Genomic DNA, 27,985 nt, shown 5'->3' on the forward strand with positions numbered 1-27,985 from the left:
GATCTTGGTCGGTCCATAATTTGTTAGTTAACGTTGTACACTATTTATTTAAAAAAATATATTATTTTTCCGGATTTTACCTTAACAATACTTAACAACCTTATCTTAATTATTATCTCATGAATTATAACTAATCTTAGTTTTGATATTATCTATATTTTATATAATAACTTGATTTAATCATCAAATTCAATTATTATATTTATTATATATGATTTTTGTTTTTTTTATTAAAAAAAAAAAAAACACAAAAAACACAAAATGGCCGTGAGTTTTGTTGAGGCCTAGTTGTTTTTATCATGGCTTAGCTTTATCCAATTTAACTTTAAGCATTTAATCTTTTAATTTATCTTACTTTACCTTCTACCTTCCTTAACCAAATTTGCATCTATCTTAATTTCATCTCTAATCTTTTCCGTTGGATTTTTTTTACATGAATTAACCTAGACTAAATTTCACTCATATTCATTTAACAAACTTACATTTATCATGTTCCCATGTTAATCTCAATCCTCCTTTAACTCTATCTTACTACCCCTTAAACACTATAAATAGACCCTTAATTCTTCCCACTTATTCACACCAAATCAGAAATTCTCTTCTCTACTCTCTATCTCATCACCCCTTCTTCTTACTCTATCTAGCTTAAATAAACTCTGCAACTCATAACCAAGTTGTTGCCACCGAACAACCACCTCTTCCGCCACCAACGACCACCCAACTATACTAATAGCACTATTTTGATAAAGGTTAATATTTAGGTAGTTCATGCACAATAGAATGATGTTTTTGGTTTTGTGTTATTTTGTTAACCCTATATTAATTAAGGTTATTTTATTTGTGTAGGAGGAGTCTCTTGATCGTGGTCAAGCTTAGTAGTCGTACCTTTTTGTTCTCGTGATCAAGGTACGTATAGGTGGCTAGGTCCTTTATACAATTTTTGAATGCGTGTTTTGTATAATGTTTGTTTTAATGATTGTTTGAATAAATGTTGCGTATGAATATTTAAGTTAACAATTTTCATGACAAGTTAAAGTATATAATTTTATGATTTGAAGGTTTGATCTCTAAAAGTGTTGATCGATTTAATAAAAGTTGTTTGATTTATAAATCACTTGGTTTAATTAATTTGTAGCTCATTATGAGCCTGAGTATTTGATATTTTAATTGTCCCTCTACCCGGGACTGGTTAAGTAAGACCATGAGCTTTGTATGATCTGGTCTTTCCTCGAGTATAGTATAACTTGCTTGGGGGTGTGCACACTTAGGTGAGGAAACACTAGTAGAAAAATTGCATTTGGCACCCCCCATATGGCACCGGTTCAGCCCAAACCGGTGCCAAAAACCGGCCCAAAATTGGGCGGGATTTTAAACAAAGGGAAAAGGCACCGGTTCAATTCAAACCGGTGCCAAAAATGTAAAAGGCACCGGTTTGAACCGGTGCCAAATGAACCGGTGCCTCATTTGAAAAAAAAAAACCGCGTCTTCTTTCTTCCTTATTCTTCCTTCTCTTTCTCTTTCTTTTCATTTTCGCTGTTCAAAATTATCTTCTTCACTGTTCCATTCTCTAAACCCCTCACCTCACCTACGAAACCCCTCACCTCACCGCCGCAACAGTCGCCGGCCACCATCACCGCCGCCACCCCTGCCCTTCTCTTTCTCCCCTGCCATTCTCTTCTCCCCTGCCATTCTCTTTCTCCCCTCAGCTCAACCCCCTCCACGCCGACGTTACTTGGACCTCCAATGTTTCTGAATTCTTGCTGAAGGTTGCTTGGTAGCTCGATACCGTTGATGTTAACAATAGTTAAGCCGGTAATTTCTGGATCTGAATCTATGAACATTACAGTCTCGCTTTGAATTGCTAATCCCTGTGCTGATTTTGGTAGTAATTTGTTTGATTATTGATTTTTGTTAGATTTAGGGTTTCAGATTTCAAATCTAGTTGTTATTTTTATAGGTGGAGATGCTTCACTTAGTTTGCCACAATCGTTGAGAAATATTTCCTTTGGAGAAGAGGTCCCAGCATCATCAACAAATGTGTTTCATCCTCCCGGAGAAAAAACTTCCGAAGCTTTATTGAAAAAGAATGGTTGAAGGTATTCTTTCATCTTCTCTACCTCTGCAGTTATATGACTTGGTTACATTATATCGTGATACATTATTTTACTAGATGCATCTTGTCTGCAGCGGCTTCTACATTAAACAGATGTTTCCATACAGCGTATTGTGCTTTTGATTGAACATGAAATCAGTAGAAGTTTATTGAGTAGAAGAAATTTTGTAGATTTATTGTATGGACTTTATGAGATGATGCCTGAAACCTTATAAATGGGGGAAGGCATTGCTAGCTCCTCATGTTATAATTAAAGATTACGAAATAATCATCATTAGTTAAGATCTATGGTGCATTACATATATGTCATATTGTGTTAGAAAAAAGTAATGCATATCCCTTGTCTATGGATTTTCATCATGTGTTAGTCTCTAAATATTGAAAATTGTTCTTGGTGACTTTTTTTTTTTTTTTGCAGGTGACTGTCCAACAATTACTGGCTTAGTTCAAAGAAAGCCTGGCTGTGGTGCCACGACTTCTTCTGTTAGCTGTTCTGACAAAATAGCACGCTGGAATGTTGTTGGAATACAAGGTCAGTCATTAGTCACTGGAGGGTTCCATGTGTGTTAAGGATTATGATCTTTTAAAATAAAGCCTTGAGCAAACAGACCTCAATTTTGATGTGATTTCTTGTGTGTCAGCTCTGTTTGTGAAGAAGTTTGGTAATTTGATCTTTCTATTGTCAATGAAAAACTTAAAAAAATAGGTTTAGATCTTTTAAATTTATTCATCCTATCCATGGAAAATGCTAGCAACTCCACACATAACAAAAGGGAGCTATAGAATGCATAGAAGAAAAAAAAAAAAAAGCAGCAAAGATTAGTCAAGATTGGAGTTAACTGTTTCGGTCATGATTTGTTGGGATAAAGAACAAAGAATGTAGAAAGCTACAAGGCAATCAGAAACGCAACATTGGTATCTGAATATGAGGAAAAAAATAAAAAAAATTACAAGTCTGTTTACGAATAGAAACATCATTTATTTAACTGTTAGTCTGTTACACATAGATCTATGGTATGTCTTTGATAACGAGATGTCTACTTTACTTTCGTATCAGGTGCAATGCTTTCCTACCTGCTCCAACCTGTTTATATTTCTTCAGTCACCATTGGGCAATCATGCAGTAGTTCTCAAACCCTTTCTCTGAAGGAAAACTTGAGGAGGGCATTGTATGATAGGCTAACACCTATATCAAATATGTTAGTTGATCCTTTTCTAATTAATGAGGTATGCATAGTGTGTTAAATGTCAATGCAGTATGCACTTCGGCTCATCATAAAGGTGGCCTCTTGATTTTGCAGCCTTTATTTTTTGAAGCTCCTGTCCCACCTAAGGAATTTCAGCATCTTGGTTCTGCTCAGGCGACTTTAACGTGTGGGTGAGTCTTCATTTGGTTGTTCATTTCCTGGCGGTGGATATGTGACTTTGAGTTGCAAAATTCAAGCCACGGTGCTGTGCAGGTACTCCATATGCTGGAATAAACATGAATTACATGAGGTTATCCTTGGGACAACTGGAAGAAAGCAAGGAACCTCTTCAAAGGGAGCATTATTTCCATCCACGGAGTCATCCTTGTGCAAGTAACTTTTAATTGCTGCAATATATTTGTTTGCTCAACTTTTTTTGTTCATGGTAATGTTTCTTAAGGATAATTATCACTTGGCTGAATTTTTTATAAATATTTGTAAAATTATTAAATTCTGGTAAGTCATGTACTAAAAATGTTTAAAATGACTTTGCTTACATTTGGACAACTTGATCTCCTTAGAGGCTTGAACTTTGTTAGGTTATGGTGGTAGTGTTGATAATATTTGTGTGTTTATAGTTATAAATAGTGTCAGGTACTCAGGTGTCACTCTCTATCTCATGTCTTATATTCATTACTGTGTATATGCTCTTTTGATGTGATTTCTTTCCTTATACACATATAACTAGATAATATTGACATGTTATGAGATAAATAAAGTTCATTTAATAAGAAATGTAGGAAATGGGCAAAGTAAGGTCATATAGGCCATATCCGGGCCATTTTGAGTAAAAAGCGTCGTAAACCTTAATAAAATGCTCTCCTATACAATTTTAGGGCTTACACACATACAACTACCCAACATTGATATGTTATGAGAAAGAAATAGTTCATTTGATAAGTAATGTAGAAAATGGGCTACATAGAAGTCATATAAGCCCTATTTGGGCCATGTTGAGTAAAATGCGTTGTTAAACTTCTTGAAATGCTATATTGATGTGATTTCTAGCCTTAGACACCTAATATTATCCAACAATGACATGTTATGAGAAACAAAAAGGCTATTTCACAAGAAAGGTAGAAAATGGGTTGAATAGAAGTCATATGGGCCATATTAGGGCCATTTTGTGTTAATATGCTCTTTTAATGTGATTTCTTTCCTTATACACCTATAACTAGATAATATTGACATGTTATGAGATAAATAAAGTTCATTTAATAAGAAATGTAGGAAATGGGCAAAGTAAGGTCATATAGGCCATATTCGAGCCATTTTGGGTAAAAACCGTCATAAACCTTAATAAAATGCTCTCCTATACAATTTTAGGGCTTACACACATACAACTATCCAATATTGAAATGTTATGAGAAAGAAATAGTTCATTTGATAAGTAATGTAGTAAATGGGCTATATAGAAGTCGTATAGGTAATATTTGATAAAATACATATTTTTTGCCTAATTAATTATTTTTAAAATAATGTTTTTGTATTTCAAGTTTTGCAAGGTCCAAAAGGATGGTCCGTTGACAATCAAGGAGCTTAATGAAGTTCGTGACATGTTGGCGTCTTTCATCACCTTCAACATGTAAATGGCATGCATTGTAATTGTAAATTATTTATGTTAACTTTTGAACTATATATAACTTATTATTCATTATATATGTGTACTTACTATTATTTGTATATGTAAGCAACTTTTTTTTTTTTTTTTTGTATTGCGTTTGGGAATATTTATATCTATATATATATATATAATTGAATTCTTGTATCTAATATTATTTTTGTATATAATAATTAATAATATTATTATTAGTTATTATAATAATAAAATTATTAATTATTATATTTAATATAATTGCTGGAATTACAGGGTATTATTATTGCAGGTTTTTTTTTTAAAATATTATTGCACGATTGAAAAAAAAAAACGAAAAAAAAAAAATTATACAAAAGGCACCGGTTAGGCAGGAACCGGTGCCTAAACTATCCACCACCCAAAAAAAAAATGGCGGGAGAGCAGTATTAGGCACCGGTTAACCGGTGCCTATTCTACCCTATGGCACCGGTTAACCGGTGCCTATTAAACCCTATGGCACCGGTTTTGAACCGGTGCCAAATAGGGGGTTTTTGGCACCCCTCAAATAGGCAGCGGTTCAAACCGGTGCCTTAGACCGGGTTTGAACCGCTGCCTAATGCGTTTTTTCTACTAGTGTAGCCAGCGTTGGCGCCAACCTTGTTTCATGTGCGCCAGACTCTGTTTTGATATTTTATCTTTTTGGCTGATTTTCTTTATAAATAACGTCATAAAAACTCCGTTTTCGATAACCAATTTTAATCAATAACCAGTTTTCTCTCTTTCATTCACCAACTCTCATCAAGATTTTCTTACTCTCTATCTCTCTCTCTCTTCCTAAACTAGCTTCTCTCAAATATAAAAATTCCGCATTCATTAGATTTAGAAACACCTAGCCATATTCGAAGTGGCCTTCGCCCTAGACGTGAAAGGCTTAATTTCTGAGGGTTTGGTCCCAAATCTCTATTTCTATTATTTAATTGTTGATTATTATTTTCCTTGAAGTTACTAACGTGTGTATTTTGTAATTAGAAAGAGGTACGAGGGATCAAAGTAAGTACTTTAATTTAACGGTTTTTATTGATGTTATGATATAGAAATCATGCTTAGATTGTTATTATGATTCCTAGTATCATGTCTAGGGTAACTTTAATATCAAGTATGATTAAAATTATGATGCTTCCTATGTTCTTCCTAATGTTTATGATTGTTAGTATCATGTTAGGGTTAAAGATTTGATTTTTATTGTTTAGTGACATGCTAGGGTTTGTTATTAATCTTGTTAGTATCATGCCTAGGATCTTGCTATTATTATACTTTAACATGATTTATGATTATTCTTTATGATTTATGATTATAATTGTTATAATTATTATGATTATTTTTATTTTGATTATTATGTTGCTTGATTTTTTTATTGTTATTGCTTGATCACACCTTTTATGCATGTTTAAAGGGAATTGGTACTTGTAATCACGCTTAATAAGATAATTAATAATCTTGTTTAGGGTTAATTTAATTATAATTCAAGTGATCGCCAATAATAGTTTTATTTGTGCATTAAATTCAACCAACATAGATAAACAAGTTTAGGGTTAATCCTATTGATTGCATGTTAGTCAGAAAGCGCACATGAATACGATCAGAATAAAGTAGAGGCCTATTATTAGGGCAGGTTCAATCTCTTTTAGGTTGGATTTGTACCTTCATCCCCGAACCCTATTTGGTTCAAGACCTTATGGAGTTGACGATCTCTTGGATCGTTAAGGGGTGTAACCTTCACCCTGTGAACGGTTTACAAGTTCCTAAAAAAACTTGTTGGCGACTCTTTTGCTCTATCTTCTTCCCTTTTGGACGCCACCGTACTTTAGTGTATGATCACAGTGGGGTTCAAGCTAGGGGTTAACGCTTGAAAATATTCCCTACAGTACTTAAAGACAAATAAATGAAAATCCTTAATATTGAAATTTGTAAAACGACACCACTCTAAGACAATCAAATTACGAACCCAAAACCCTAGACCAAATTACGTAAACCCTTGATCGTAAATCCTAAAACCCTAAACATATCTATATCCATGAACCCTAATATGTGATTTGTATAAGATTTGTATATCATTAAGACATTAACTCTTTAAACATTTGTAATTTTATAAGATATCCCATTTGCTGATAAATCGTTATTAAAACCTTTAATACTTGTTATGTTACAACTTATCTTTAAAATTCAAGAACCATATTAATGTGTAAAATTAACCTAAATACACTGCACTAAGTTTCCTTTATATGATAATATATTGAATCACGAACCCTAAACCCTACATAATTACTTATTCGTTGAGAAAATAATACGCGGGAAAGACTTCATTTGAGGATGAAGAATTCGTGTTACCCACTCGCTTTCTTCCTTCCTTCCCCTTCTTAATTCGAGGGAGAAGTGTTGCAACAAAAGGAGTATTTCGCAATTCAAATGAAACCGAGTACCTAATTCGGATTTTTTTTTTACCCTATAATTCGGAATTCTATTCCAATAAGTTTGACATAATTTATCACGTTAATATTTTATTTTTTTATTTGAAATGTTAATTTATTTTGTTTTGTTGTTTTTTTTTTTGGGTTTTTCTGGTTTTTTTTTATACCAAGTAAAATTTAACAGAGGAACATATTTGCAGCAACAATCGAACGCTATGCATTTCCCGTGTTTATACACATTCATTTTCCCAAACAATAACAGCATCGATTGATTACTTATCCGAATAAAATATTTTCCTTCATTCATATATTTATGGAAGCATAAACATTAACATGGTTTATAATTTAACGTTTCCGAACTACAAATAAAATTAAAAGTACTTAGATAACCATAGCATAGATAAGCTTAATCTGAGTCGACTTTTTAGAATAATATTCAATTCTTGATAAACCAACGCCTTTGTGTCCAAGAATCGTAAATCCTCCTCTTCTGCATACCACCATGTGTGTCAGTTAGATAACGAACCCCAGTTGATAGTGCCCTTTACCTCTTAGGAAAACTCCATTCACAGATTTCGCAACTCATTATGTCGTCAAAGCAGTCGTGTTTAACCCCACAATTAGCATTTTCGCTATTGGCGAAATCCTTGCAGCAAAAAGATTCAAGCTGGGTGTAGTCCACATCTTCATTCTCATTAATCTTTTTTCCTATTCTCTCATTATAAGTACGGTTCAACGACATCAAATTAAGGAGGGGGAATATTTAATTTATCTTTGGGTAAATATGCTCTTCAAAAAAAACATCCCAATGCCCAAAGGATTCGTGATCTGGGTAGTATGGCTCTTCTTTTTTTTCGACACTCATGTTTACAACATAAAGTAAAATTTGAAACTAAATGGGTTGCAAAAATGAAATTGGGGAGATGCTGATTTATAATGTAAATACGGGGAGGTGAAAGGTTATACCACTAATTACAGAAAATAAATACAATTAGTGTCCCTATATGATGAAAAAAAGAAAAAAAAAAGAAAATAACTACATTAAATACAATTACTGTCCCTAAGAAAATATAAATGCAATCCACATTACCAATAACAGTACCATTTCATTAACCTAGGACTCAAAAAAATAAAAACAAAATTAAAAGGACAATTTTGACATTACTTAAACTTAAATAAATAAATTAATTAACGAGTATATTTTTGACAAATTATTTATTTTCAAAACAAATAAATTAACATTGAAATGTATTTTTGAAAGATTTAACTACATATTGAAAAATCAATTGAAATAGATAAATTAAAATATATGTATTTTTGTACTCAATAAAGTTTAATTTTAAAATAAAAATAAAAAATATACTCATTAAAATTTGTTCACATCGTTAACAGGGGTAATCAGTCTCGAGCCTTTCTAAATTATACAGTCAAACAAAACTACTCAGGAATTCTTATGTTTTTTTAATCTACTAAACAACAAATACACATATGACTGCTTGCGAAGATGAATATTATCCAAATCATGACGAATTTGGTCACTGGCCAGAAATTTTTAAGAAGCATATATACCCAAAAGTGAATGAAATTTTTTTCTTATTGAAATTCCGAAGTTTAAGCAGGGAATGGAAGGAGGAAATAGGTAAAAGGATCAACAACAACGACAACATCAATTGGGGCAGTTACAAAAATATTGTTGTAAGCCTTTGAGTTCGTGGGCTTCGTGTACAACAACACACAACACATTCGAGGACATTAAGGAATGTAGGAAATACGCAAGGAGTTTACGATGGAGATACCGTGCTTATGTACGTGGGGTTAATTACTTAATCAACAGTCATGGTGGATTCAAGAAGGTGTCAGGGTGGGAGTCATGCATACAGTATGAGTAATTCCAAAAAATGTAACCAAAATTGTGTGTACATGGTAGATTTCCAATCTATTAACGTATCATAATGTGTTGTTTTATTTTTTTTAATTATTTATTTAATAACAATTAGATTCGTTCAAGCTACAAATAGTTTTTTGATTCTATTTAACTATACTGTTGTTTCTATGTAACTATCAATTAACTTTTATCCGCTAATTTCTGCATTATTATATCAAATTAAAGGAATTCATAGAATAAACACGTATTAATAAATAAACATAGAACGCAAAACACGTATTAATAAAAGAAATTCATAGAACATAAAATTAAAGGAATTCATAGAACGCAAAACACGTATTAATAAAAGACAAATCATATTATTATTATTGGAACATAAAATAAACAACACCAACACTATTTTACGGTTGTCCACATACTAAAATACGTATTAATAACAATAAAAAAAATCCCAGAATAGAGATCTAAACATGATAAAGGAAATCTTAAACGATTGTCCACATACTCATATAACAAAGCTTATTTTGCATTAAAGGGATAATTTCGTAACATCATCCTCCCCCGCATTCTTATTCGGGCCATGTGCTGCAAGTTGTTGACGCTGTGGTACGGTTTGCATTTGCATTTCCATCGCTTTCCTTGAAATGTCTTGTTTTGTTTTTTCTATTAACATTAGCAATTCTTCTCGCCTTCTTTCGGCTGCTTGCTGTTCATGGCAGGCCTCGACTAAGCGACCTTGTAGAAAAGACAAGTAGTGTTGCATACCAGCCAATTGTATATCAGTTGGAGGTATAGATGAAGAAGCGTCATTTTGGTTAGACGTTATAAAGGATGAAGGAGGACAGTCTTTTGTAATGGATATACAAAGCCTCTCTTGACTTTGAAGTCTTATTAGTCTTATTAGACTTCTTTAAATAAAGGATGAACAGCTATTCAACTACCACTAATGCTATGGGAAAGAGAATAACGTCCCTTCATTTACCTTAGTTTTTAAATTTCCAAAATATACATGGTGGAATAGTTTATTATTTTTTTTCTAGCATAAAAAAACAAAAACTAGAATACTTAATTAGATAAATTAAACTAAATTTAAAATAAAATTGGCCTTCAAACCAATCTAAATTTTTTTCCTTCACAACAGATACTTCAAGCTTATCTGGTTGATTACACTGAAATCTTTCCATGTTAACCCCAGTTTGATTCCTCACAATTGTTATTTTTCCAGTGCAAAATATTGGTGAAACCAATCAGGAAATTAAGGTCCATATTCTGTTTGTAGCATCATAAATAATTTTACAAAATCAAATTAACTTTTGAAGCATCATACATATATTTATAAAATCAAATTAAAATTTAGAAAATCAGAATAAAATTTAGAGAATCAAACATATCTTTTAAGCCATATCTTATTTGCAACATTATAAAAATTTTAACTTATCAAATTAAACATATAGAGCCATATCTCAACTATTTCACACACTAATTATACATATAGAGCCATGTCTCAATAATTTAACACACTAATTGTTATTGTTATAATTCAAATTAGTTCGGCACTTCGGGTTTGTTCAGTTAACAACTTGACCTTACTATAATAAGTTTAAATTCTAATAACTTATTATAGCCTCATGTAATGTACTATTAGCTTATAAGGTCCATTAGGTTTAGTTAAGTCAATAAGTTCCTATAAGTGAAAACAAAATCTAATAAGTTCTAATCAAATAAGTCAAAACAAAATCTAATAAGATACAATCAGTTCAATAAAGTCTACTATAAGTTATGATAAGTGCAGGTAAAAAATCGTAAATAGAGTACGTCGTCAAAAAATAATTTCAAGGTAACAGTTAAAAATAAGAAGAGTAATTTTAATAATAGCAATAACAGTTAAATATAAAGAGAGTAATTGTAAGAACAACAATAGACAAATTCTGGTTTATAAGGGTAAAGAAATTAAGCCCGTGATTACTAAATTTGGTGATTTAGAGTATTAGTCAATTTTAAAGTCTAAGTTCGGCGAGTGTAGTTCAGGTAAAGATCCAGGTGTGAATTCGGGTAAAGTTTGGTCAATCAATTCAGGTATAGATCCAGGTACGAATTTAGATATCGGGTCTCTTCTGGTCTGGTCAATAGGAATTGTACTGAGTCAATTCATTTTTTTTAAGGTAAATCCACTATAACCATTTTCGATTTTTTAAACTTCACAAGCCTAAATGATAAGTTACACTCTTTATGTTTTTAAAATTATTTTATAATGTCCCTCAATTCGTGTTTTTAATTATATTATTATGATAACGCTTTTGGGTTTTTCTTAGTTATCTAGTAATCTTAAAAAATGCATTACTAAAAATATAATTCGAACAATAATATAAATTAGAAAACCAATAAATCTACATAAATAAAGGAACAATAATATAAATTATAAATTCACGATATAATAGCGTTTCCAAAATAGATTAATCCACATGATTTCATGATCTCTCAACTTAACACAAGATCATCGCAAAAAACATTGGATGTACGTGTTGGATACCATCCGACTGCTGCGACATGCCGTGATGCCTACTGTGTTGGATGGTGTTTGATAGAGCATCACCTCTACCAGTCGACTGCTGCGACATTCTGTATTGCGTACCATGCTGCGAATTCATGTTGTTTGCTCTTTGATCACCTCTACCCGCAGATCGTAAATTCATTGTCGTCCCTTGATTCATTTGACCATGATGGCTATGATTAATAGGGCCCAACAGATTATGCCCGAATACGCTGCGAGGATCATACGACCCATAATTAACATACTCTAAGCTACAACTACCATTAAAGTATTGCGGAGTTACTCCATAATATGAGCCTTGATCACCATACAATGGATTGGCTACACCAAATTCACCTGCTTCCCCTTCGTCATCATGATCCTGTTCCTAATACGCAAAACATTTAAAAGAAATCAATAAATATCTGATTTTACTTTTACTTGTTCATAAGAAAATTAGAATTATCAATATAAATACAGTTTTTAAAACTTACTTGTTCATCTTTCTTCTTCCTTTTACGGGCTCCTTTTTCAGATGGGTGCTTATTTCTTGTTGTCTGACCCCTTCCACATCCTCTTTTGTCTGGTGGGTCCTTTATGTTTCTCTCTTCCGGGGGTTTAGCATGCTCTTTATTGTTATCCTTTGGTCTTAGCCTACGACGGCCAAACACACTATTTGCAGAAGGGTCAGACCAATCCTGCCCATCCAAACCAATGTTGCTACGAATACCAAGTACGGATTCCAGAGTTGCACGGATTTTATCCGTTGCTTTCTTATACAATTGTAGTGCCTCCTCATTATGCAAAGCTAATGTTAAAAGGTAATTATGCCTCATCTGAATTTCATTTTGCTTTTTAATTTTGATCGATTCGTTAGGGTCATAGTATGACACTTTAATACCTTCGTAACCCCTCACAACATTCTTCCTCCATCGATCCAAAATATATTTTAAAGGGATACAGTCAATATATTCTTTCTCAATGACACCTATGATGTGCCTACACAGTATTCCACAAAATTCGAACAACTTGCATGAGCAAGAAAATTCACCTAATACTTTATCAACTGAAACCTTGAAAGATTTATGCCTAGCTTTCCATATAGGAATCGGGATCTTTTCTTCTGCATCATAAACTATTTTACTAGCATCATTACCTCTCTTCAACACATTTACGTGCTTCAATGCCATAACCTCGTCCCTCACCTCCAGAAATTTGGTATTGGTGTATGCCTTGCTAAACACTACCTCCGCAAGAATGCTATTATCGTAACCAAAGGGCTTACTTTGTGTGATGAAATTTAACTCCTTCTCATCTGCAACTTTCTTTTTAATGCTTTCCTCGTATTGGGTCATGAATTGCAGTAGCCCAGTGTTAAGGCTGACATATCCCTTAATCGTCCGGTTCTGACCTACGCTACACTGAGTTGATGACATCCCAACCCAAAATGTATCCCGCCAAAATCCAGGAGCCCAACGATATCATAAGTATCATTAATCCAATTGTTTTTTTCTAACTTGTATTTTTTAACAAAATCCATCCACACATCTTCAAATTCATGTACAGACAAAGAATCATAAACAACAACTTTCAAATCTTTCTTTATATCCTTGAAAGCCTTTAGTTTTCCCAAGTTTATATTGGCCTTCTGCAATATGTGCCATAAACATAACCTATGGGGCACATCTGGGAATACCTTTAGGACTGCCTTGCCTATCGCTTTACACTGGTCAATGATTATACCTTTTGGAGGTTTTCCCATACATTTCAACCATTGTTCAAATACCCACACGAATGCATCGGAATCCTCGTGAGAAACCAAGGCTGCTCCGAATATGATAGACGACCCATGATGATTGCACCCAACAAAAGGTGCAAAAGGCATTTGGTACCTATGTAAGTAAATAACAAAATACAAGAATTTTTTAAAACAAATTGCATCAACTAAACAATAAATTTAACTAAGCAATAAATTTAACCCTCTAAACGTTACAATCAGATAACAGAAAACAACAAATGATGCTACAAAATATATAAAAATCATGTCAACTTTTTAAAAATGTCACATTTTTAAAACTAATAAACTTATCAAATGTCATATTGTAATCTAATAAAATAAATTAAACATATCTAATGACTAACTATAACATACTTGTTGCATAAGAAAGTTGTATCAAATGAAACAACATCTCCAAAGTCTCTGTACTGCGCTCGACACCGAGCATCAGCCCAAAATACATTAAGAAGTTTTCCCTCAATATCTGTTTGGATTGCACTGTAAAACTCTGAGTTTGCCTCTGTCATCTTTTCAAAATGCTGTTTTACAGCGTCATCATCTCCACCAAAAATAACACGTCGACGATGAAGGTTCACAGCATTTCTCAAATCTTGTTGACTGAAGGTCACATTCTCTTGTCCCCCTCTAGCAATCACCAGTGAGTTGTAGTTCTTAGCTAGTGATATTCCAGCTGAGTCATTTACTGTCATTTGCTCATAAGAACCATCGTCAATACCCCGGTAATTAACCATGAGCTGGCTACAATATGGAAATAACTCATGATTGTGAGACAATTCACATTGTGTAATAACTAATCCTTCATCACAGTGACGTGCATCTACATAAACTTTACATTCTGGGGATGCACTTGCGATTTTCCTTCCAGTTTTGTTTTTTCTCCTATCTTTTGTACCCATCTTGCAAACCAATCTCATACGAGACATCATATGATTTTTTGGCTCCTTTTCCCCCACACCTAGTCGAATTACACCTCCTTCACGATACTCTTTCAATAGTCTATTAGACCTAATATAAAATTGAAACCCTTTATCATACTCATATTTATGGCAGAATCTAGCAAATTCTTCACCGGATTCAAATACCATACCCACAATGGGGGTACAATTAGCATCTTCTTGTCTGTTTGCGCTACTAGCATCAACAGTGTTATCAACAATATGTTGATCACCATCCTGATCAACACCTAGATTCACATTACCACCCATGTCTTCATTAGGCGCATCTTTATTCAAGTCAAAATGAAGGGGGATATCTTCTGATGAGGTACTGTTTGTATCTGAAATGTCTTCAACTGAGACTAAAACATCCTGAACCACTTGATTTAGGTCAATATTGACATGAGATGATTGATTATCGCTGACCATTTCACTGCCAACATTTCATACATAAAAAAAACAAGTGGTTCAAATGCTATAACAAAACAATAAAAAATACTACTCATCCAAAATACTCAAATTATTCTTGTTCCAACCGAATTACGACATTTAAAAAAGATAAAAAATAATGATATTAGTACGAGGTTAAATATTCGTAATTGAATACAAAACTTATATAATCAAGCGAATTCATGTCAAACGAATAAATTAAAAAAAAATCTATTTATGGGGACAATGTTAACACAAATCCTTTAAATTGAATTGCACATTGTAAAAATCATTGAAACCCTAGATTGTAAAAATCATTTAAACCATAGATTGTAAAAATCTGTTAACAATTTCAATTTTTGTGGGGACAATGTCAACACAAAACCTTTAAATTGAATTGCACATTGTAAAAATCATTGAAACGGAATGTAAAAATCATTGAAACAGAATGTAAAAATCTTTTAAACCATAGATTGTAAAAATCAATTAAACCATAGATTGTAAAAATCAATTAAACCATAGATTGTAAAAATCTGTTAACAATTTCAATTTCAATTTTTGGGGATAATTACAAGACTAAAACAAAATACAATAAAACAACGACACATACCTATCTTCTTCGTCGTCCAATACAAACTTATCCTTCAACAACAATTTGTTTTCATAAATTCTTCGAGTTCTTTGTCTTTTTCACTAATGTTACTTTAGGGAAGAACACGGGGAATTTCAATCAGTTTTTTTTTTTAAAAAAATTATTATTCTTTACTCTGTGTGATCATTAATTGCTTAGACTAATGTTGGCGCCTAACCAGAAATTAATCCCGCCTAAAGTGAAGCTTTATCCCGCTAAACTACGCAACAAAATCCCGCGCTGAACATTACTATTTGGCTGAGTATAGTATTACGTGGCATAATATAATTGGGGGTGTACAGATTCTTTTTGTACACCGTTGGTACCCCTAGCCTTTCCCGGTTCTTCTGCTACGTCCAATTCACTGTATTCATTATTTCATTTTAAACTTTTTTTTAAAAAATTTTTTTTAAAAAGTGAACATTATAGAAAATACTTCCTCGATTTGCATTTTTATTTCTAGTATTTATTCCTCACATAATAGAGGAAAGTAGGAATTTAATTAAGGAACGAAGGGAGTAACAAATTAAGCACATTTGGACACAAATACATCTTCGAAATGGAAAAACTTGATTTGTTACCTGAAAGAACAGAGATGAAATACTGTTGATCTCTCCAAGGAGATATTGAGTATTACATATTTTATAGACATCACAGAGTTAAATATTAAAAAGGTTCTGATAGAACTACAATATAGAACAATACTCAAAAACACTGTTTAATCTGTACATATATTTCTGTATAATAAAATAATTTTGATTCAAATACAACTAGACACTGAAAATAGAAGACCCTAAATAAGTAAATAAGCTAATAAAAACATAAACTAACCCCATAAATTGACAATTAAAAAGCCTTATTACTCATCACATGTAATCATAATGGATCAATTCGGAAGATAGAAGCTCCATCTGCTTCTATTTAATCGTAATGGACCAGTTTGGACGATGGATGCTCCATCTGATGCATGAACGATTACCTTTTTAATTACCAGCAACCTTCATGCTTGACAGCCACTGCAATGGTGGCGAAATTTATTTGACAATAACTTTAACCAAATAAGAAGCAAAATCATGGCTTGAAGCCTTGGAAGGTCCATAACTGAATTACATTACACTCCCTAATGCGGTAGTTTACTATAGATAACAATTCTATACTGATGAGTAGCCATAATCTATCCATCTATTTCAGTAGGGTCTTGATTACCAAACCCAATCAAAGCCATTTTATCGATCAACTCGGAGAATGTTGTTCTGCACACCACCTTTAATGGTCGATTCTCTTTCGGGATCGATTTTCCAATGCCCATCAACGATAAATTTCATCTGAAAATTGTTATGGAGTCACAAAACCTTGATCAGTAAGCTCATACGAGGGACAGGGTGGGTTTGATGCAATCGTTTGTTCTTGTTGCAATAGAAAAATTACAATGTAGTAGAATGTCTTATTACCTCATACACTCCAGGATATAACCACAAGGATGTTGACCAGAGCTTAGATTTCCTGTCAACAATTATCATCATGGTTAACTTTTTGATGGTTCACGTTGAGAAGAAAAACAAGTTCAACTGCAAGGTTTATGGTTAAGAGGTATACAAGTAAAAAGGATCAAAAATAACTAGAAAGCATCAACCTATACTTGTGGACTAATTCAGAATAAGAAGCATTGGCAAATAACAATATAATAATTGCAGACAAAAAACCTCAAAATGTTTCAAGTTTCGTCAGAGCATGAAAATATAAGCTGAGCACATAAAGAGTTGCAAAATATCAATTCATTAACAGTCGTAACAGTGCACATTAAACAATAAGCCCTCTTTTTTTTTTAGTTCTTCTACTTTGACTAGCATGTTTGCCAACACATAGCTCTTATTGTCTCAAGAATAAATTACAAAGAAGTTAAGTTTTGAAAATACACATTGGGACAAATCCTAATCATTTTAAGTCTCCGTTATTTTTTTGGTAAGAAATATGATCAAAGGGAGTTTTGTTTTAAGTGTCAAATTGTCAATAGTCAAAGTGGAACTAAAAAAACGAAGCGATTATAATAATAGCATAATCAAAACCTAGTAAAGAGGTATCTAGTCCAAGTCCTAACATCACAGTAGCTTCTTCCAGATTAAGAAAACATAGTTCTATTTTTCTACCAATAAAATTTATACATTTGTTCTTACAAAAGTTGTTCAGCCAACTTCAGTTAACACTTGACAGGTAAAACTTCACGATCCAATACTATTTCTACGATATAGGCTAACTATTGATGGGTCTTGTCAGATGATCAGATCACAACCTAATTCCAACAACAGCACCACCCAAAGATGCCACACCTTGCAAGTTCTTTCCAGGAGGGAAAGTATGACATAGGTGGTCTTCTCTTAACCGATTAGAATATAAACTATAAGACTCACTTTAGCCACTATAGCAATTTCACTCCCGTGCAACTCCAAATCTCTAACTAAAAAAGTTAATTCCAACAGTTGCCACAGTAGCTTTCAAATATAAAATATCTTCAAAAATTGAAGAATATTGTGACTTACTACGTACATGCATAAGATAAGAATAATTTCCATGGCAAAAAGGACTAGGAGCCATGCCCCCAGCATGCTAAGAACATAAAACAAGAAAAAGAAAAAGACAATTTCAAATTATTGAAGACTCATCATGGTTTAATTAAAACCTTGATCCAACAGGGTCCACTACAGCAGATGATGGTTGCGGATCCATTTTAATTCTTTGATGCCACCCATTGAAACTACCAGCTACCTCTACCACTTGCCCTTCTCCTGAGTACTCAATCTTTGCCTGATGCACCAAATAGAGTAAATTTATCAAACTGACATTAAATTTAGATTTTATAACAAACCATATCATCTAAAGAAAGGAAAGGCAAATTATATTTGATCTATGCTTCTGAATGCACAATTTGACAAATTAAAGTTTTACAATGACAGAAATTAAGTAAGGGAACACATCAAACTGCTTTTATTAAAATTAAAAACCCTAACTGAAAAGACATTGCTAATTCTATGGTCAAATGTGGAAGAAAATTGTATCAGAAATGGGTCACCTCCATAAGACCAGAAAGGCTCTCTTCTGCAGCATTGAGCTCTGCATCCTTGTCTGATAAAAGCTTTTGAGCTTTGATAATCTCATTTTCAGCTTTTGTTTGCAAAATTGACAACGCTTGCTGAAGAAAATCCAAATGAGAAGTTAAATGGGGAAGGGAGAAAGTATAACTTAGAATAGACATCTATCAGTAGCCAATCAAAGAAAGGAAAAGGATATATGAATGCAAAAGACTACTTGACAGCTTAGGTTTTTGGCAACTAAAGCAGTTTCCAAACTTTGAAAATAAAAAAAGTGTATACAATATACTGAATGAGTAGATCTGGTGAGGCTTCATGTGGAGGACACTACCTTTTCCTTCTCAATCTCTTCTTTCAGCTGAGATAACTCCAACTCTTTTTGATGCTGCACATAACACAGGTAGAATAAGGAATAACAAGTGGAGTGGGGGGCAAGGGGGAGGGGGGGGGGGGGGGGGGAAGAAAATGCAAGAACAATTTAAATAATTACATATACATTGATGTAATTTGTAACATTAGAAAACACAAATGAGTATTTCCAAAGGTAAAAAATAGGCTAATAATTACCAGCATGTGTTTGAGACGACTGATCTCAACTTCATTGTCCTTTTTGACAGCCTGTATGGTGTATAGCGGAAAAAACGGTAACTATTACAACAACAACAAAAACAACAAAATAAAATAAAAACCAGTAGAATGATCCAAAAAGAAAATGGAATTAACCTCAATGTGTACATCGTCATCAAAATCAGTTTTTTGTGGCCCTTGGACAGATGAATTAAAATCCCTACAAAGTCAAAGGGAATAATCTAGATGAGTCATTAGTATCCTTTAAAAGACAATAGAAGTGCGATAGGCATTCAGTAGAGACAAAGGCACAGTAGAGAAAAGCATGCTGTAGTACTTTTCTGGATCTTAGTTTTGCATTACAAAGTAGGATGGGAACACCATAAATTTGTTATTGGCGTTCCTTAACAACCTTAAAAGAGCACTAGCCTTTTAGTAGAGATGAAGGCAACCTGTAGTCCAAAGCATTGTTTCACTTTCTACGTCTTGTTTAACTTTTAAAGAAGGTAGGAAGGGAAAATCATAAACATATCATTGTTGTCCCCTTAAAATTAACATTTTAAGTTCAAAAGAAATTTCGTACAGATACACATCGAAATGCAATAACCTAAGCTATACCACTTGTTTCCAATAGTAGCATGATGCATGATGACATTTACACTTTGTCAAAAGTGAATCAAGGAAACAGATCACATGCTAAGAAAGTTAGCTAGTATATCAGATTCTAGAATCATCAAACCTCTAGTCCAGAACATAGTTGTGCAATCCTAATTAGCTCACTATGGTAACAATATTATCACCTTAAGTCCTTAACAGCCATAGCATGAATCATCTACATAAATCAAGATGTCAACTCAATGAATCCCTCGCATGAATCCTTCTCTACTCAATCTGTCCAATATGAATGGATTATTAATTATGATCCAGGAGACCCAATCTTTTATGCCCTTATTGGTTTACCATGAAAAATGTTACCATATATTACCTCCTACTCTGCTTATATATAATCATTGTACAAAAAACCTACACCATGGCACCTCACCTTTTACAAACTTTGCAAAGTTTTTCATAACCTGTAAAAAGAGAAAATATCTGATGCAGATCCTTAATGCAACCCTATACCCAAATATCAGTGGAATACTCTAACTTGCCTGCACCACTTCTAACATTTGCAATTCATTCTTGCATCATTACACCTTGGAATCCATATCTCACAATTGTAACATATTATCTACAGCATTTGAAAACTCCAACCTAAAACTAAGGGCTTGTTTGGGATCAATTTTGGTTTTCAGTTTTCTGTTTTTTTAAAAACTAAAAACCAAAAACAGGAAACAAGAAAAAGGTGTTTCCACTTTTCTGTTGTCAGTTTTCAAAATTATCATGATTTTAATATGTCTAAATATTTTTTGATTCATTATGTGACATATATAATATACTTTTAAAAAACAAAAAACCAAAAAACAGAAAACCACAGCGATGCCAAACGAACCCTAAATTATTATTACTACGAAGTATCAAATTTTTTTTATAAGGGCCGGGGGGGGGGGGGGGTGGCGGGGGGAACAGACCCTTAATTCATTAAGTACATCCAAATACTAGAATCAATAGATATGCCTAGATGCGTTTGAAGAACCTCGTATGTTTAAATGGAAGTACAAGTACGTCAGACACCACTAGTTATATTCGTTAAGAGATATTGATAGGCTCTACAGTAGTTCATTATTCAAGCTTTTCATAATTGTCCCAGCAAATTTCAAAATCTATTCTAAAAGCATGTTGAATGTGATAGCTACAAATTTACATGCTGCACAACAATACAACAATAATTAACAGAGAAATTAAAAACTCAAAAAGACTCCATGGGAACAACATTCTAAAAGATGCAAAACCTAGTGACCCAAAGAACAAATAGAAAACGAGTAGGAGGCATTGGAGAAACAAGAGCACCTTTTGTTTTTGTCCTCCAATGATGGAAAAGTCAACTTTTTTAGCAATAGGGAGCCATTCTGTCCAACACTATTGTTGCTTACATGGTCCAAATGTCTCATATCCACTTCACTATGGTTCACCAGTTCACCTTCAACTAAACTCTGACCATGATATGAAATGCTGCTGCCATCATTCACGTTTAAATTGCCATACATATCATCTGATCAGAAAGAATGGGGATATAGGAAATTGTTAATATTTAAAAGAAGGAAAAACATCAAGGTGATGACTGGTGTAGAATATACCCTTTATAGATAAGGCCTGGCTTTTACAGAAAGTAAATTCAAGAAATGATATTTAGTGAAGTATGCTTTACAAAATTATAGCATAATGTAAAATCTAGTATATTACACATAGCCACTTATATTGTGTGAAACCCATATGGTCAAACACACTTGGAAGGAGCAAGTTATCATTGGAAATGAATGACAAGAAAATAAGTGGGGATTAAAAATCTGAGATGATACTAAAGTTTCATCTGATACTACAGACTATACAATTAAATGTATCTGGCTTTACCTTCAACTGCATCTAATTGTCCATACTTCATAAAATATTCCACCTTATCCTGCAAGGACATTAGATGTTTTTCGGATACAGAACTTTCATCATTAGAAACGAAGGATGATTCACAATGTGTCACCAAGCTAGTTCCAGTAGCAGAATCATCATCCACCAAAGGAATATCTTTAGGCTCTTTAGCTGAATCATCCAGCTTCTCCTCCTGACCTTTTAAATGGGATAAAGAAATCAATAAAGAGTTTGGATGGTAAGCATTATAAAACTCAGACTCAATAAACAAAGCTACCAAATTGACCTGTTTTCTCATGGTCACTATTTTCATTGGAATCAATACTTATGTCTTTGAAAGAATCAAACCCATCGGTTGCTATATTGGGAGAGTTAGCTAGAAGCTCTTTAATAAGTTTGTGCCCTCTCCTTCGAACGATGTTTGCAAGATCTTTCCTGCAAATTTTAAGATGTAGACAAAAATAATTATCACCATCTATATATACGTAATGCATACACTATCTCTTACAAAAAAAAAACCTAGAATGCACAGTAGAGCAAGGGGCACATAATGGAAAATGTGATTTACATCTGGAACCATATGAGATGACATAAGGCTTTAAATGGGCAGCTAAGGACGTCGAGAGGTGAAGCCAACTAGGATGGCAGGAGCTCCCCAAGATGTGATTATTGAGCCAGCACATGTGGCCAACCCCAGTCTCTACATTGAAAACATGAAAGACTTGGCTGTGAATTTCAATTAAGTGTCATGAACAAGCCAAGAGACATGTGAAATTAAGGAAGAAGTACGCTAATAAATTGAATTTGGGCATATAATCTAAGGATAAATGGTACTCATGAATTGAAGAATATTCTTATTATCCTCCCAATTGATTAAATGCTTTTGGACAAATAATTCAATGGATAACCATGCATCTGTAACAAGTAAATAGACAACCCAGCTTTCAACAACAAAAACTTGTATATTGAATTCATTAACTAGCACATAACACTAACATACCAATACACAATAGAATAGAAGTAGTCAAATAATCCAATCCGATAGAGATCCTATCGATCCATTAAGAAATTTAGGAGATCTAATTTGGTTTTTTGCGTCTAAGATACTACGAATTTGATCAGATTTTTGATGTTTAGACATTTTGGATTGGATATCCAATTATTTTTGGATGTATTTTCCTTAATCTGAAGTTTTGAATGTCCAATACTCCCTCCAATTCTTTAAGTGCATTGGTTGAACAGGCACGTAGTTTTAGAAAGATGAGTTGAATAGAGTAAAATATTGTGTTAGTGGGGTTTGTTGGGGAATAAAAAATTATAGAAAAGAGATAGTATAGTAATAGATTATTTAGAAATAAGGGATGTGAGGAAATAAATAATAAAAAAAATATTAAAAAGAGATAGTAGGGTAATAGATTATTATAAAGTAAGGGATGTGAAGAAAATAAGAAAGAAATAAATAAATAATAAAAATATAAATAAAAATAAATAGTAAGAGAACATTTGAGGAGATAGATATAACAAAAACTAAAAAAAAAAAGTAAAGCGCTTTAAAAAAAAACGATTGGTTTAGGAAAGTTATGCACCTTTTATTTGTTTTTTTTTTATTTAAAAAAACACATAGGGAGTGTTTCGGATAAACTAGATTGGATATCTAGTTTGGCTACCACTAATCTAGAGAAATTACATTTCATTGAAGGTTTATTATCATTATTAGTAATACTTCACTACTCAGCAGGAAGTAGATCTTACCATATGAATAGGAACATATGCAAGTCAACGTTAACAAACTTTTAGGGTTGGGCCTTGCTCCTATCGTTGCAATAGCATACCCCTTAAACAGCAAAGAGCCACTATCATATTCTAGCCAAAAAAAATCCCTAAAAAGTAAAAGAAATAACTTCGAGATATTTGTTACCTTTCACTCAATTGTATAGGATGTACTTTTAATTTAATCCTTATCACTATAAAGAAAAATAAATAAATAAAATAAAATAAAAACTTGTTTGTAGTAGAAGATGAAACATGGTTAAAAAAAAATAAATAAATAAAAATTAGAAATCCCCTTACAAACATTCTTACTACTCCGTATCATTTTTGGATCATGTTGAAAGAAGTGATTTAGGGATAGAGATAAAGCCTTTGAAGGGGTGCCCATGTCTGATAAGGGTACATGTCCATTTGTCTAACTCGGCTATTTAGTGAAAATTTAGATAATTTTGAATTAAATGAAGTGTCTAAGTGTCCTACCCATGTCCAAGTGTCGAAAGTCCAAGACGTGTATTTAAGATAGAGTGATGAGTACATGTAACATAGTCGTAAAGTACACCACAGGTTGCTTGGTTTGAGGATTATGGTAAATATTTCCATATTTGAGGGTAATTGATTCCATCCTACCCTTCCCAATGATAACAAATCATGTCACCCTCTCTAATCTCTTACTCTATCTCTATGTCTCAAATGATTCCATTCCATTCTATCACATATTCGCATACCAAGAAATCGCATAACGGTAATAATTTTCACTACCCTTTCCCTCTCTAATTGATTCAATTTCCACAAACCATACCAAATGCACCCTCAAACTCAAATTTCCTCATCTCCATCAAATTAGTATAAACACAACTAAGCATGCACTATGGAAAAATAACATTCGGTCACTAAGACTTAAACTCTCTTTCAAAGCATTTCCAACCCCAAAAGAAGAATTCAAGCAGCACTAAAGTTGTTCACCGGATTACATAGAAAGCTCCAACCCAATTGAACCTAGATAAGTATGAGTAATTAAGTACATATAACTCAATTTTCAGAATCCACTGTATTCCCCATTATACAATTGCCCCCCACCCCAAACCTCCTCCTAGCTCGCTCGACTGAAAAATCGCCTTAATTTCTAAAAACGATACATTGAAATACAACATACCAATTCAGCTAAATAAATCTCAGCAGAAATTCCATCCTCAAAAGATCAAAATCATAGCTTACCTTCAATTATCACACAATTAAATCACATAATTCAACCCATTTCAAAATATTGAACACAATCCAATAACACAATTAAATATAAAAAAAATCAGTGAAAATTCAATGAAAAATTCAGAACCTTCCATGATGCGAAAGCTCCTTAACAGAAGGAACATGACCCTCAGGCAATCCAACAGAAGCAACGAATTCTCGAAGAACATTGCGTAGTTCATCATCACTCATAAGCTTCCTACTCGGCCTGCAACTCAATTCAAATTTTCAAAAAAACCCACAAATATTTTTACAAATAAATCAAAAATTGTTGATTGAAACACGAAGAATTATACCTAGATTTCTTGGTAGATGGGGTGGAAGCAAGACAAGCGACAGAAAATTGGGAATTGCAGGAGCGTCGATTTGAATGGAAGCAAGAATGATGATGGTAGAAGAAGGAAAAGGAAGTGGAAGTAGTAGTAGTTTGGGAGTGATAGTGAGTGGATAGAGAGAGAAAGTGAGGCGGGAAGCCGGAGATGGCTGCCATTTCCAGGAGTAGGAGAGAGAAAGTGTGTCCACCTCTTTTGATTTCGGGGGAATTTGGAGATTCCAATTACACCTTTGCACCTAATCAACTAATGAAGGTACGTTTGGTGTTTTGGTTATGTTTTCGAAAAAAAGTTTGCAAAACATGTTATAAATAGTGAACAAATATTTATATCTCTAAAAGTATTCTTTTCAGCTCATTTCTGGTGCGGCTTAACCCCTCAAGTAACTCCACTTTAGTAACTTCACTTAAATAACCTCTCAAGTAACTCCACTCAAGTAACCCCTCTATTAACCCCCCAGACAAAGTAATCCCTAACTAACCTAGTAACCCCTAGTAATCCCTGACCTAGTAACCCCTAGTACCCATAACCGACCTAGTAACCCCTAGTAACCCCAAATAACCCCTAACCGATCTAGTAACCCATAACCTAGTAACCTCTAGTAACCGCAAGTAACCCCTAACCGACCTAGTAACCACTAACCTAGTAACTCCTGGTAACCCCTAACCGACCTAGTAACTCTTAGTAACCCCCTACCTAGTAACCCTTGACCGACCTAATAACCTCAACCTCGTAACCCCTGATCAACCTAGTAACCCCTAGTAGCCCCTAACCATTTACCCACACCCAAACCCACCGTAACCACCACCAACACCAACCTTTCTCAACCGCCGTCCTCAAAACCTTAAACTCCACCAAACCACCACCAACTCCCGTACCACTAACAACCACGCCTAGATCCAACCAAACCGAACCCACAACCATAAAATTAATTAAAATTGTTAAAAAAAAAAAATCGAACAAATACCTCAAAATTAATATTGGACTTCGAATTTCACTTGAAATATGGCTAAAAAGGCGAAATTCAGCCATAAAAACTCTAGATCTAGAGTTTTCATGGCTGAATTTGGTCTTAAAACCTCTAGCTTGTTTTTCGACGACGGAGTATGAGGAGCTTCCTTACCCGCTACCACCGCTGCTCCATTTAACTTGTTTAATTTGAGTGGGCTAACTAGAGAAGATGAAAATAGGAGAGAGAAAGAGGAGAGAAGAGAGATAGAAGAAATTTCATGAAAGAGGTGTGTTTAGGTGGGAAGAAGAAAAAAGGAAAGAGAATATGAGATAGAGAAGAGAGAGAAAATAAATAAATATATATTGCAGCTGGCCGTACAGTGCGGCCAGCCGCATATGAAACTTTTTTATGTTGAATTCCAAAGCCTTAAAATTGATTAACTATTTATGTTTATTTCAATATTTAAATTATCTTTTACTTTCTTTATTTTTTTTTTCCTATTTGGAATATAATAAACACTATTTAGCACAAAGTATTTTAAATTATTATTAATATATATGAAGTAGAAAAATTACGAAGCATATAATTTTATGATGATTTGTTTGATTTATTCAATTCGTCTTAATAAGTACTTAAAAATTGTCATGCTAATAGATATAATAAAATACCATGCAAATATGCATAAGGCATAAAGGCCATCAGTAATAATTCTCCTCATAGGACTAGCCCAGCTGTTCGCATAAAAATCCCTAGTTTCGAAAAAAATACAAGTTTATCATCTTTATTTAAACAAATTTTACCGAGTAATTATTAAATAGTAAAAATTTCAGTAGTAATAAATCAATAACTTTATACGGAGTACTTATATGGGACCCATAATTGTTGATATAATTACAAAAGTGGCATGTTGGCTAAATAAAGCCTATAAACACTGTCTCTTTCCTATTGTCTCAATTGTGAGTCTTTGTAGGGGTTTCCACTTGTGTTCTTATGGGTGGTAAGCCCCAAAAAACTTTTAACTGCTTTCAATAATAAAAAAAATAAAATAAAATAAAGCCTATAAACAAATTTTGTTTATCAAGATGGAGCTTCCTCTTCTTTTTCATTCGATCTCATAAAAAACACTAGTCATATGTATATGTACATTCTCAGTTTATTTATATTTGTAACACTAACTTTTTTAAATATATATTAAAAAAAGTAAATCTTACATGATTTAAGATATTTAAAGTGGGATTGAGCTATTATTATGAGTAGGGGTGTCATTTTGGATGTTCATATTGGGTACTGTGAGATTAGGTCGGGTCGGGTCAATTTTTAAAGTTGAGTCATGCTAAATTATTGTGTCCATGCGAGTTGAACTCTGAATGGGATGTTTAGGTCGATTTCGAATCGGGTTGAGTGAATGTAGTTTTGACACCTCTAATTATGAGTGTAATTAACTAGGTCATGAGTAGGGATGGCAACGGGTCGGATCTGGACCAGGTCCGGATGGACCCGGATCCAGATCCGTTTTTGTATATAGGATCTAGATCCGACCCAGGTCCGTCGGGTCTAGAAAATGAAGACCCGGATCCGAATCCGTCGGGTCCAACGAATCTGGGTCCAATATATTTTGCCTAATTTTTTTGCAATAAATGTAATGTTCGGGTTAAAAAAATTATTTCAAACATACGTTGTTGGTTATTAAGTTCAACCCCAAATTAACCAACTTATACACTCATATTTGAATTAAAATTATAAACAACAACAAAAAAAAAACGATGTTACATATTAGCTAGTGAAAAAACAACGATGATGTATATAATATGAGCATCCAAAATTCATCTCTTGAAAGGGTTAATCTTTATCATTACTAACATTATCAACATTTTTAATAAAGAAACAAACAATTTTAG

At 33.3% G+C, this 27,985-nt stretch overlaps 3 protein-coding genes across 3 annotated transcripts; 1 reads left to right on the forward strand and 2 right to left on the reverse strand.

Annotated features, from left to right (window-relative positions):
- The first annotated feature begins 1,292 nt into the window (after positions 1–1,292).
- LOC145612180 (tRNA-specific adenosine deaminase TAD1-like) lies at positions 1,293–5,477 on the forward strand. Its single transcript, XM_081667560.1, has 7 exons — positions 1,293–1,812; positions 1,958–2,096; positions 2,532–2,645; positions 3,171–3,340; positions 3,415–3,491; positions 3,574–3,693; positions 4,857–5,477. The coding sequence occupies exons 2-7, from the start codon at positions 2,087–2,089 to the stop codon at positions 4,885–4,887; spliced, it is 522 nt and encodes a 173-aa protein (XP_081523686.1). The 5' UTR covers positions 1,293–1,812; positions 1,958–2,086; the 3' UTR covers positions 4,888–5,477.
- Positions 5,478–13,230: 7,753 nt separating this feature from the next.
- LOC145624891 (protein FAR1-RELATED SEQUENCE 5-like) lies at positions 13,231–14,981 on the reverse strand. Its single transcript, XM_081677978.1, has 2 exons — positions 13,972–14,981; positions 13,231–13,711 (listed from the first exon to the last, which is right to left on the reverse strand). Exons 1-2 carry the CDS (start codon positions 14,979–14,981, stop codon positions 13,231–13,233), a joined length of 1,491 nt encoding a protein of 496 aa, XP_081534104.1.
- Positions 14,982–16,329: 1,348 nt separating this feature from the next.
- Positions 16,330–25,417, reverse strand: LOC145623868 (protein PTST homolog 3, chloroplastic-like). Its single transcript, XM_081676752.1, has 12 exons — positions 25,100–25,417; positions 24,892–25,011; positions 22,075–22,223; positions 21,777–21,986; positions 21,216–21,417; positions 19,422–19,485; positions 19,266–19,316; positions 19,030–19,083; positions 18,680–18,799; positions 18,290–18,414; positions 17,064–17,115; positions 16,330–16,937 (listed from the first exon to the last, which is right to left on the reverse strand). Exons 1-12 carry the CDS (start codon positions 25,291–25,293, stop codon positions 16,839–16,841), a joined length of 1,440 nt encoding a protein of 479 aa, XP_081532878.1. The 5' UTR covers positions 25,294–25,417; the 3' UTR covers positions 16,330–16,838.
- Between the last annotated feature and the right edge of the window lie 2,568 nt (positions 25,418–27,985).

Source organism: Chenopodium album, chromosome 3 (assembly GCF_948465745.1).
Source record: "Chenopodium album chromosome 3, dcCheAlbu1.1, whole genome shotgun sequence".
Taxonomy (NCBI): domain Eukaryota; kingdom Viridiplantae; phylum Streptophyta; class Magnoliopsida; order Caryophyllales; family Amaranthaceae; genus Chenopodium; species Chenopodium album.